At 36.1% G+C, this 13,631-nt stretch overlaps 1 protein-coding gene across 1 annotated transcript; it reads left to right on the top strand.

The window, feature by feature from the left end:
* Window positions 1–852: 852 nt before the first annotated feature.
* On the top strand, window positions 853–11,307 carry LOC114537986. Its single transcript, XM_028559098.1, has 8 exons — window positions 853–999; window positions 8,302–8,683; window positions 8,961–9,355; window positions 9,738–9,848; window positions 10,083–10,289; window positions 10,464–10,631; window positions 10,943–11,173; window positions 11,293–11,307. Exons 1-8 carry the CDS (start codon window positions 853–855, stop codon window positions 11,305–11,307), a joined length of 1,656 nt encoding a protein of 551 aa, XP_028414899.1.
* The last annotated feature ends 2,324 nt before the right edge of the window (window positions 11,308–13,631 follow it).

The raw sequence follows: 13,631 nt of genomic DNA, 5'->3' as shown, positions 1-13,631 counted from the left end.
TGTACATTATTAGTACAAGTACAAAAAAGCACACATGATCTAATTTGATCATTAGCTCAAGGTATTTTCTAAGCTTCACATACATTTTTAGCTGCAATAATAAAGATATTGTTATTTTGAACCCACTAGACTATCAATCACTCATTACAGCACCAGGCAAAACTTCAAAAAACATATAGATGAGCCCACCTACAGTAAACCCTTTGTGGCTGTGACTAAATTGTCTGGCTTTGTTTTAAAGGTATCTCAAATTCGTATTTTAACTATACCTTGTCAAACACCGACCATTCCACCAAAAGAGATAATAAAGTTAAAACATATTTGTTTTTGTTTTCACGCCAGCAGTTGTCCAGTTGGAGATTAAGTATGGGTGGTAAACCATAGCGATCATTGAACAGTGCAAGAAGTTTGATGAGAATGTTCATTGTTAGATTGCTGTCATGTTTCCATTGAAAAAGGTCAAACATACCATGGAATAATTTTCCCATGGGACACAACCCACTAAGATCAGCTTATACCCTTCTAAGTTTTTAAATGTTTTCCGTTATTATGATTTTTGTCGCTAATTAGTATAAACGTTTTTGATTGGTTGAGTTTTGAACCTTTTAACAATGAAAAATTCCTCAGTTACCTACGGCTTTGTGTTCTCGAACGCTGATTCGTTGAGCCGCGAAGACGCTATCACCTTGTATGACGCTATCACCTTGTATGACGCTATCACCTTGTATGACGCTATCACCTTGTATGACGCCAGAAAACCTTGCCAAAATATACTCTATTTCCTCTGCCAAAGACACCAGCAGTTTTGTTCAGCAAGGTTTATTCAGCAGTCAACAAACTGTATTTAAAAAAATGCCTTCTTTCAAATGGTCAATTCGAGTAAATGAGGACAAAGCGTACGTGTTTGTCAACGGTATTCGGCATTCCAAAAATAGTGTAGAGTATTCGCATGTTCTGCGCGCTGAAGCGGGAAAATTTAAGAATCGCGTGGCTGTAAAGGTATGATTTTTAATTTTTTGAGTTTCTCACTGTGATTAATATAAAGATAATATTATGTATTAAAGGGTAATATATTTTGTATTATATACTGTGCTATTGGTCTCTACCTGCTGAAATGAGATGCTGCGTGCACCAGCGACCTTTTGAGTCCTAGTTTTATGTTTGTTGTAAGGAATTAATAACCATATTGGCACTAGTTGTATAAAAATACAGTAAAGCGATTTTTAAAATACTCTTCCCCCACTCACGAGCAGACGAGCAGACGTGTGTTGTAGACGAGCAATTGGAGATAAAATTTGGTGATAATATACGAACAGCCATGACGAACAACACCACAAAGCAAAGTGTACTGCACAATCTATCGGTCAACGATAAAGACAAGCTTATTTGGTCGGGTTCATTCGATGCTCTACAACAATTTGTCGAAGATGTGCTAGATTTATCTGGTGGAAAATGGTCTTCTCCTGGGGGAGACGCGAAGGCATACGAATGTGAAGAGGTATCAATCCGATGGTATCCGAAAACAAAGTCGATTACAGTTAGCGGGAAGGACAAAGACCAGATCGAAGAAAAGCTAAACTCTGTCGCTTCAATATCAAAGCGACTACCTGCAGTAAATATCAATCCTGCAAATGATGAATACTTAAATAATCAGCTGCAAGATCTAAAGAAGGAATTTATCGAAAACTTCGCAGCCATAAACTCTACGCTACTAGAACATTCTAAAGAGTTGAAAGATTTGAAAAACCCGGAGACGGAAAACGAGCTATGTAGGCTCCGAAGAGAAAATCTCGAACTTAAAGACCAAAACGAAGCCCTGACTGAGAGGGTAAATAATCTAAGCCATACTATCTCAGACCTGTATGGAAAAATGAAGGCTGTCGAGGAAGAAAAAGCAAGTTTAATAACCTCTATACGGTTGTTATACTCCGATTTAAAACCTGAGGAAACCAATCAGCCATCCCACCGACCAGCCAAGAAACAAGTCGATGCTAATGACCTAAGTAAATGCCACTCAATCCCGCTTCAAAATCAATTTTCTTCACTCAGCGTCGAGGAAGCTGACAAAATTACATCAGCGTCAACGAAAGGTACTGAAAATCAATCTTCTGGGAAGCGCGTAAAAGAGGAAATAGTTGTTATAGGGGATTCGATAGTCAAACATATTGACCCGAGAAAACTTACAAAGAAAAAAGTTCATAAATTTACATACCCAGGGAAAACCACTGAACAAATTGAAAAGGAACTAAATTCTATTAATATCCAATCAACCCCCTCCCACGTAATTGTTCACGTTGGGACAAACAACATCCCAACGGATTCAACCGAAGTATGTGCGAAGAAAATGGAAAACCTTGTCGTCAAAATTAAAGCGAAATTTCCAGACTCAAAAGTTGGTCTTTCAGGAATTACGTTAAGACAGGACATTGAAGCAGCTACAAGCATCCAGGAAGTCAACAACAAACTCAAAGAAATATCTGCCAAGCATAAGGTCGCTTTTATAGACAACTCCTCTATAGATAATACATGTCTAAACGGGAGTAATTTGCACCTTAATGGTAAAGGTTCAGCATTTTTAGCCACTCACTTTATTAAATTTCTAAGAGGAGAACATCATTCAAGACCACGTAGCCGTTCTGGTGAGGATTTTCGCACGTCGACTCTCAATCAAGTAGGGGACCTGCTGAAAGCGATTCTCGCAGGGACATCTCGAACAATAATATGTTAACTTCAACAAGGTGTGATCCGGGTTCTGAACCATGCCATCAGATGAGTAACAAATCAGATAAGTCAATATTAAATGAATTAAATAGCTTGAAGGGTATAAAAATTGCATGTTTAAACATCAACAGTCTTCCAAAGCATATTGATGAGCTTCGAATTATTATGCAGAATAAGCCCTTAGATATTCTAGCAATTAATGAGACTAAAATTGATGATTCATTTTCGGAGAATGAAATTAGCCTTGTCGGATATCACCTAATTCGAAAAGATCGTAATAGGTACGGAGGCGGTGTACTTTTGTATGTCCGTGACACCATACCCTTTACCGAACGAAAGGACTTGCTAACATGTTCACTAGAAATGATATGCATAGAAATCAGTAGACCATGTAGTAAGTCGATTCTAGTAAGTACATGGTATAGACCTCCCAATTCAGATGTACAGGTATTCGACGACTTTGAAGTTTTTCTTAGCAAATGCGACTTAGAGAACAAAGAACTAATACTTTTAGGTGATTTAAATTGTGACATCAGCAAATCTCCTCCTGATCCCCACACGCGTAGATTACAATTTTTATTGTCTCTTTACCAATTTGATCAACTAATTAAAGAGCCTACAAGGGTAACGAAAACGACAGCTAACCTGATCGATCTGTTTATCACGAATAAGAAGCAAAATTTTGCAAAATCAGGAGTTATCCATCTAGGTATATCAGATCACAGTTTAATTTTTGCTGTTAGGAAACATTGCACTTTTAATTCTCGACAAAACGTAACATATGCTCGAAATTTTAAAAATTTTAATGCTACTGATTTCCTTAATGATCTCTCCCAGATACCCTGGGAAAATGTGGCACAGCATGACGATCCAAACACTTGCTATCGAATATGGAGGTCCTATTACTTGCAAGTACTCGATCTGCATGCACCGTTAAGACGCATGAGGGTTCGGGGCAATTCCCTCCCTTGGATTACTCCAAATATTAAAAAGCTAAATGCGAATGAGAGATTTTCATAAAAAGAGAGCTGTAAAATTTAAATCTCAAATCCACTGGGCTAAGTATAAAGAAACTCGCAATAAAGTTCACTCAGAAATGTATAAGGCAAAAAAAAACTTTTTCTGCAAAAAAATTGAAGATTGTGCTCTGGCAAAAGACCCTAAACAAAGCTGGAAGCTAATTAACGAACTTCTGGGGAAAAATAATAGAGCGAACAATATTTCCCAGTTAAAAATAGGCGAAAATATTATTTCTGACGATATAAAAATGGCAGAGTCCTTTAACGAACACTTCGTGAGTATTGGGGCTAAATTAGCCGCCGAAATTGAGAATAATTTCTTGGACCCAAGTTGGTCAGAAAATGTCAATTCCCAATCAGATATACAATTTAGATTTTCAGAAATTAATGTGCATGATGTATTCCTTCAGTTATATAGACTTAAAACATCAAAATCGACAGGCATTGATACTATTCCAGCAAGGGCACTCAAAATTTCAGCTGAAGTAATTAGCCCATCATTAACGTGGATATTTAACCTCTCGATTAGAACTGGAATCTATGTAGACGAATGGAAAAAAGCTTGGGTTCTACCGATTTTCAAATCTGAAGACAGACAAAAGTGCGAAAATTATCGCCCAATTTCAATTTTACCAATTATTAGCAAAATTTTTGAGCGTTCTGTTTTCAACCAATTGTATGAATTTTTGAGTGAGAACTCTTTGCTTTCTAAGTATCAATCTGGATTCCGCCCAAAGAATTCGACTTTGACTGCACTTATTCAAATGTGTGAAGCATGGTACGAAAATATAGATAATGGCGACTTGAATGGTGTAGTTTTTCTTGATATTAGGAAAGCTTTTGATTCAATTAATCACAATATCTTATTGCACAAAATGAAAGAGCAATTTGGAGTTTCAAATATTGAATTGAAGTGGTTTGAATCTTATATTTCTGATAGGGAACAAGTATGTTTTGTCAACGGCACGATATCAACGCCAAAAAAGATAGTCTGTGGGGTTCCTCAGGGATCCATCTTAGGACCATTATTGTTTTTACTTTACATTAACGATCTCCCAGATTGTCTCGATAACACCACCCCGTGCTTATATGCTGATGATACGCAGATGTTTTCAACAGCAAAGGATTCAGCAGAACTTATCTCCAAGTTAAATAGCGATTTGAATAAAATCAGCCTGTGGCTAAAAAGTAACAAATTACAGCACCATTCAACCAAAACTAAATTTATGTACGTTGGATCAAAGCATAATCTTCTTAAGATCAATGATGATATTCCTGTAATGCTAAATAGCAAACCTATTCCCAGAGTATATTCAATCTCTTGTCTGGGCGTTACCCTTGATGAAACATTAAGTTGGGAAGAACACATTGAAACGATTTGCAAAAAAATTGGGGCAGGTATAGGAACGTTAAAACGCGTCAAGCCTTATGTTCCTGGAAACATGTTGCAATCGATTTATAAAGCTTTGATACAACCCTATTTCGATTATTGCTCTCCCCTTTGGGATACCTGCAACAAGACATTGAAAGATAAGCTGCAAAAATTTCAAAATCGAGCAGCTCGAATAATAGCTGGCGCTAGCTATGAAATTCGGTCTGCAGATATTCTTCGGGCACTTGACTGGGAAAATTTAGATTCCAGACGAAGTATGACCAAGGCAGCATTATTATATAAAATTTTGAATGATTATACCGCACCTAATTTGAAAGAATTATTCATCAGGGAGGAATCTTTGCAAATAATTATGACCTCAGAAACTGTCACATTGATTTGGCTCTTCCAAAACCGAGACGAGAATTTCTGAAAAAAAGTTTTAAGTACAGTGGTGCTAAACTTTGGAATAATCTTTCGCAAGAAGCTAAGGAAGCGCAATCTATTTATTCTTTCAAAAACATTGTAAAGCAAATGAATGTTAAATAGAATTAAGATTCAATCATGTATAGATCTTAGCATACGGCCGGATCACACCAACTTAATCTATTTTCTTTCTTATATATTTCTCTTTTGTAAATAGCTATGTAGATATATTATTATCTTTTGTAAATGTTCTATTGTGTTTTGGTCGCCCCTTATGGAAACCAACTTTTGTTGATAAGGCTAGCGTCATTAAAGAAGGTTTTACATACATACATACTATAGTCCAGCGCCTAACTGCGCTTTCTGGGGTGTCATTGCCTTGAAGCGCAAAATCTGATACCTTCAATATCTGATATAGTTTAACTACAAGTAAAATCTCCTAGCGAGGTTCACTTAGCCTTCGTTTAGCGTTCACAAGTCATATACCAAAACGCACGCCGTAACATAATCGCATGAAATTTAAATTTCATTATGAAGTATACACTCATCAAAATTAATATGGCTAAAGCCAAGGTTTAGTAATAATGGACTGTTATAGTTTATAAAACTCCATATTGCATAGCAGTCTGACTGAAATATAAAGTTTTATAGTTTTACAATGTTTAGCAGAATTCTATCTTGAGGTTGCAAAGTATAAATGATAGAATTCTGACAGTCTATGATAATGCTCGTGCTAGCTTTTCTAAAACAAGGAATGGCGCCTCGGCCCTCAGAAACCACCTATTTTACGGCATGCCTTTAATTGATCAGGGCGTATATAAGATAGGGCCATAGATTAAAAAATGAATGATAGGGCGGTGAAACGGCGATTTGGGCCCTGATCTACGTATGATGCGTGGGACCCCCTGAACTGATCTCGCTAATCTCGCTGACCTCGCGCGACCTCATGTTGTCTGAACAGTCTTATATTATGACTAGGTTACCTGCAAGGTAGAGATTGCTGCGAGCATTTTAGGGTCCAAGTGAATTGTTATATGAAATGTTAGTAAACTAAATCCGTTTTAACTAATAGCAATAGCAGGTTTAAAAAACGCAAAGTGAACCTCTATTGAGCGTTAACTCGCTGGGGCTGTACATGAATTAACACCTATTAGCGAGAACACTGTCAATGACGTCAATATTTAGGTCAATATATGCTATATCAATGCTGTCTTGCGAGTTGCAGCTCGTTTAATCAAGGTCTTTAGAAGCAGCTAGTTTTAAAAATATTTTAACATACGAATCACAACAGGAGTATTAACACTATAAATAATATTAGGTAGAATTTTGCGCGCGTAGCGACATTTTTTCCACAACAAAGCGAAAATACAGGCCCAGTAGCACATGTTTAACAAAATAGAACATTTTTGGTAACATGGATATTTTTTTTAAATATGCTATTTATCTTTGTTGTGTCCATGTAAATGTTTGACTTCATGTGAAGAGTAACAAAACATCACTTAATACTTTGAACTTTGAACGCGCTCGAGAAGACGTGTAATCAGAAACCACGTGAAGATCCGGTAAAAGCACTAAATAACAAAAACATTTAGCTCATTGTAAAATAGGAATAAAAACATATGCCTATGCTTACAGTAACCTAATTTTAAATAAGTCAAACATTTCACGAATCTGAGCGATTCAGTCAGGCAATTTAGACGATCAATTCAATTGCATATTTTATCTGCGACTGTGTCATGTTATTAAACACGACTCGCAAGCGTCAAGCCGCATACTTAATTAATAAAACATCATTTGATGCAAAATATGGAAATCAGCAAAAGAATACAAATGTCAATGGATAAAAAAGACTTTAAAGCATCTGTATGTAAGACTTGATTTGCTTCACAGCTCTGACAGCTCAACTGCTAAAGTAAAGCGAATTAGCAAATTGGATAGTACATCTTAATATTCTAGAATGATTTATATAGTTCGTATATATACAGCATGAATCTAGCTGTGATCGATTGTATGCTTTTAGCGTTTCATAAATATACCAGTTAGAATTGTAAACAACTGTAAACGTAACATATGAACGAAAGATGAAAATATCTTACCTTGAATAGTCAAAATAGAACAGAAGCTTTGAAATTTAACAAAAATTTGAAGATCCTGTATATGAGCGAGTTTAAAATGTGTGTTCTACGCATAAAAAACGCGCACGACCACAATTCCTTGCGCTAAATAAAATTTAGTTCAGAACCCCCTCTCTGCACAAATTAGACTGCTGCTACGCTCACTCGCTTCAGGCTCGCTCGCTCCGCAGCAACAAGGTAGGTCATCGCGCGAGGTCAGCGAGATCAGTTCTGGGCCGCCTATGGATAAACAAATATCCATTTCTACATTTTAGCCTTAAAATAACACGAATAGCTTTCGGTTAGTTGGAATTTTACATGCGTAAATTCTACGTCGTGAAAGATTAGTGATTAATGTTTTAGGAAAATGATTCAGTGTTGAACACAAAGTCAGCTTTTTTAGAATTAATTTAAAACCCTTGGTCCAAGGGTTGGAAACTTAGTCCTAGCATTTGTCCCTGTAAAATTTTTACACAGAAATATTGCTAGTGTGTTATAAACTGGGTACTACACAATGAATGAGCGCGTTATGGATGATAGTTTCACCTATTAGATGCTTCAAATAATGATGCCAGCTATCCGTACTTATATTAATAATGTATTTTGATTGATTATATGTAAAAATTATTATTTTATTTATATTTTATAGTTGATTTTCGTTCGAGGGGCAGATGGCAAAAGAGAACACTGTTTCTTCTCCACAGGGAAATATGACTGGTCAGCAAGCAATGGGCTTTTCTGTGAAATTGTTGCGACTGAAAATGAGCAACAATGGGCTGCAAAATGCAATGAAGCCATTGAAAAGTTAGAAAAGCAAGATTGCGCTAATGATGGTCAAGATCAACAAAATCAAGGTGGATCCAAGGATTCCGAGCCTGTTTTAATCACTAATGAAGATGAAGCTATAAATTTAAAAAGGGGATCTTCATCTCTTGTGGAACAGCTGAGTACTCCTCTAACCAAGAAAAAGTGTCAAGATGAAGAGGCCAAAGAATTACAATACCAAACAAGAGCAAAAGAATGCGAAGTTGGTATGTGGAAATTAAATATATACATATGATTTTTTGTTGAAGCACTAAACCACAATGAATGTTAATGTTTTTTACAGAAATTATCAAGTTTAAATTAAGGCTTAAATTATCAAGTCATTTTCTTAATTAAAATCCCTGCTACACAATTACTTCTTTCAATATGACCAGCTTTTTTTGCCCAATGGTTTCCTTTTTACCATTCTAGCTTACTCAAGTTGTATAAGTGCACCTTCATTTGGCAGTAATATCATGCATGTCTTTTCATAACTTTGAATAGATGAGCAATTCTATGTTCCGGTTGGCAATATTGAACTACCTCCAGCAGACAGAATGATCAGGAAAGTGGATGAAATATTTTTGGCCCAATTAAAGGCAAATATGGAAAGTAACCCCAATGGCTCATATGAACCTCTTTACTTGTTGGTAAAAGGTCTGAACAGAAAGGAGAACTTTTCAAAATCAGATGTCAGCAGCTATCAGTATGAGGTACTTGGTGGTACGCATAACTTGTTGGCAACAAAGCAACTTTTAGAGAAGCACCCTGATAGTGAAGAGTATAAGGGAAGATATGCAAGAATATTTGTTGGGTTAACAAATTTTGAAGCTTTATGGCTGGCGTCAAGGCATAATAAGACTGGGTGTTTCCGTCATGAAATGACATTCAAAGATGAGGCAAGTTCTGTAGAAAGGCAATTCTAATATTGTTAAATATTAAGAGGGAGTGGTTGTTTTGTTATAGTTTAACAGTCAGTCAACAAGTTACTTAAGGAACCCATTAGTGTCACAGTAGTAATGAGTACCCAACTTCTTAACTTATTCAACTTTGCTTTGTCAAATACCAGAAATTTTTCTCAAGTACATACCAAAATTGTCAATGGTAAATTATTGGTTATAGTGGTCTGAGTTACTTACGATAATAATTAGCAGTAATCTGCCACAGGCAATTGCAGTAGAAACTACCAAATTATTAATTGCAGCAGCAATCATTTGGGTGATTTACCAGTCAGTGGGTTAAAAAAGCTGTGATCACAAACATTTTTTTATTCTGCTGTAGGTGGAAGTTGCTCACAGGCAGTTGGAGATCATTGGTACAAAAAATGAGAACAATGATTTAGTTCCTAGTCAGCAATGGAGAGACAGATGTTCCCACATATTAGGAAAGACAGTGAGTAAACTTTTTAGTTTATTCAATTTGTAATATATTGTGAACACCAGGTGATTTTGCTTGCCAGTGAAAGTCTTGCCACCAGTGAATGGGTTATCAAAAGAAAGCAGATGTAATTATAATCTGTACTAAACCTAAACCTGTTTAATGAAATAATTTTAAATTAACTTGCTGATCAATAAAGCACTTACACTGAGTAATTAATATTCTTGTTAAATGTTGTACTTTTTTTAGAAGAAAAATCTTTCTGATGTATTTCTTGTTGCTGCTCTCCCAGAAGATGGTTATCAGTCATTCCTTGAGATGTGCCGAAAATATGAAAAAGGTCTTCTGAAAGACCAGCGAGCAATGGCAAAGGACCTACAAAAAAGCCGAGGTTCAAGCCATCATACATCAAATGCTTATTTGGCCTCGACGTTTCAGATCGTGTTGCTCTGTTGGGTCAGGTAAAGATATTTCTTCCATTTTTAGGCGTAAGATGCCCCTTAGCTTATTTTTTTGCCTCTGTGATCTGTTAAAAATTTTATTTACTAATTAACCACTTAGTTTATTAAAATATAATTGTGCCCTTTAAATTAAATCCAATCATCATTCTAAATCTGTTGTTTTTTTTAGGTTGCTGACCAAAGTAACAGTCTGGATGAACTGAAATTAGTGTGCAAGGAGTGCAAAGTACTGAAGCCTGTCCAAAAAGTGATTTCTTCATTTCTTGGATGTAAATGGGAATTGCTTAGTGCAAAATTGGGAGAGAAAGTCAGCGTTGACCAGTTAAGGAAATTTACAGTAAGTATACAGTAGTATATGTATTATATCAGGCAGTTCGATATTTTGATCCAGGTTTGTAGAATGGAAAATATCCGCTCTTCTCTCTATGCTGAGGTTGAGTATTTGAACTGACTTCTAAATTAATAATTCAAACTACTAGAAACATTTCAAACTACTAGTAGCTTGAAAATAAACATTAAATCAGCCCTGCTACATGTTCCTTGGGAGATTTCAATTTTCAATTCTGCTACCTATTTGATGACCATTTTAGTCTGCAAACATTTTCCTGTGTTTCGCACATTCAGTAGAGCTGTGTTTCTATTTACTAGGGAAAAGATGAAACCAACCTTATTTTCAGACAATACTTGGAATATCTGCAAAAGAGTCTGACCATCGAGGAATCACACCAGCCACTAGTTGTATCACCCAATGTATTTCTGATGGACCAGGGAACAAGGGGCGTTGTCCACATGTGTGTTGACCCACTGGGACTGCAGCAAGGGTCATACGGGCAAGAAAAAGGATTTTCATTAGCCTTATGTAAGCTTTCACCACATCAGGTACAGTATAGTGATGTAACATTGACCTAATGCACCAATAGTACTGTATATGTACAACTGTGATAATTGTGAAAAAGGTGTATACTGAAATACTTTCTTTTTCACAATGATTTTTTTAGGAAAATGAGATGTGACAACATTTGCTGCAGGTTTGCTGGACCTAGTGGACCGTTTAAATTTTGGTGTGTGCCACATTTTCAACGTAGCAATAATGGGGGATATCCATCAATTAATGGAAATAAAAAAATGGATCGAGGAACACCGTGGAATCTGCGAACTTGGTTTCGCATGTGTTAAAGGAGTAAAACCATCAGGTATATATTAGCATATTAACGGGCAATGTATTCATGTTTAAAATAGTAAGATTTTAATGTTCACGTTTACGGCAAAGGGTAAACCGTGTCTGTCGTAGAGAATTTATGCCTCAATTTTAATTTGCAAATTGCCCGAAGCTCTATCATCTAATAATTGGCCCCAAAATACTATCTTCAATAGTTTGTCGATTGCAGCTAGCCGCATGTCTGGTGTAATTTTCAATCGTAAGGTCCTTAATCACTTTGTTTAATCCACCTTTTGGGTTTCTGCTCACCATAGATTATTTTGTTAAAACAGCATCCTGGTATTTTCTAGAGGTTCTCGCGATGCAATGTTTTTTGATTTTATTTTTGTAACAAAATTTAGTTAAACTTGTCTGCGTTTGTTATTTCTGCCATTCAACTGTAAAATTAGAAGTTCAAATTCACGTACACTCGAAAATACGTCAAATTTACACGCATAAAAGCATACCTACTGTAAACTGTAACCGTATTTTGCAATGCATACAACAAAATTAACTTACGCATTGTTCCTGCATTTTACAGGTCCTAGCCTTGGTATGGTACGGGCTGTAGAGGGGTTTCTCCTCTACCATGCGGCGCCTGGGCAACGGCTGCTGCAAGATCATTTTAATTTCACTGCCTGCACTGAGAATTTTAATATTGTAAGTCAAGAGCACAAGGAGTTGGAGGTGTGGCATTCTGTAGTTGAAATGTTCAGTAGACCAGGCGATTGGATTCTTGACGTGAATACGCCACAAGGTATGCAATTATACCAGTACTGATGAAATACTAATAATTTTATGCACTGTTCACATTGTTGCTGCCGACTAGTTACAATGAATTACCTGGAAACAACAGGTGTAATCGTGTTGTTAATCGTTGATACAAAAAAATAATTTAACTTAACCGCTTTTACTGTGAAGTTTCACTTTACACTGTTCTGATGGGTGGCGGATTCAAAGGACATAGTCAATCATCTAGTCAGTGGTGAAGGTCATTTCTGTTCGTAGTGGTTTATTCAACTATCTCAGCGCTTTGAACTTTATTTAGAAAATTTCTTTTGTCTTATTTAAATGTTAATTAGGCTTTTCGTCAAGTTGACAAAAATTTCGAGAAACTTTCTTGTTAATGCAAAATTGAAACCTTTCAATATGGGAGCTAAAATGATAAGGTTGATTAGCTGTGTCCCATATGCAACTTTACACTATCATTGGATCACTAGCTTTCTTCCTTCAGTTTATTCACCTATTCGCGCAGCATAATTTAAAGTAGTTTCCCGTAAAAAACATAATTAAATATGCAGTATAACATTCCAACTAAATTGATCTATTTTTGACTGTTTCAGTTGCTGGAGCTGCTGCAGCCATGAAGGAAGGCAGGAATGTTTTATGCTTAACACCAAATGAAGAAGAAGCAAGGAACGTATTGCGCAAAATTTTGTGATTTGAAAAACTAATTATATATAATTCTATATACATGATTCTTTGCATTTGACTTTAGTATTTTGGTTGTGATGTGAAGGTCTGCAGGTAAACTAAATTTTGGCAGACTCAAGTCGCTTTAGGTTCTGGAATTCAGCTGCCCAATTTTTCACTGGTCGGTTTCGCTGCATGCATTGTCGGTTGATAAATAAGATTTTGACAGAATCAAGCCGTTTTAGGTGTCTGCTGTTGAAAACCCATAAAACGTTGATCGCGGACTAAAATTTGGCTCTAAAATCTCATCTCTGCTTAGATATGTTTGATTTATGAATTATGCACATATGATTTAAACAAACAAACCAATATTTTTCTGAAATTGGGCTACACTCTGAAAAAGTGCTTTTTATTTCAGTACACGATCGGTGACAGTACAAACTGAAATTCAGCCTTTAATCTCGGTTCATTTAATTGTTTATATCAGATTTGTGACAAACTCACGCCGTTTATGGCGTCTGAAATTCAGCTTCCAAATTTATCGCTTGTCGGTTAACATAAGATTTTGAATTTTTGGCAGGCTGAAACCATTTTAGGTGTCTGAAATTCAGATACTTTATTCATCTCAGGTCGGTTGAAATATACGATTTTGGCAGACTCAAACCGTTTAGGTGTCTGAAAGTCAGATACCTTAATTTATCTCAGGTTGGTTAATATATAAGATTT

The sequence above is a fragment of the Dendronephthya gigantea genome, unplaced genomic scaffold (assembly GCF_004324835.1).
Source record: "Dendronephthya gigantea isolate DGI-Jeju-01 unplaced genomic scaffold, DenGig_1.0 000171F, whole genome shotgun sequence".
In the NCBI taxonomy this organism is placed as follows: Eukaryota; Metazoa; Cnidaria; class Anthozoa; order Malacalcyonacea; family Nephtheidae; genus Dendronephthya; species Dendronephthya gigantea.
This window is presented reverse-complemented; position numbering and strand designations above follow the sequence as displayed.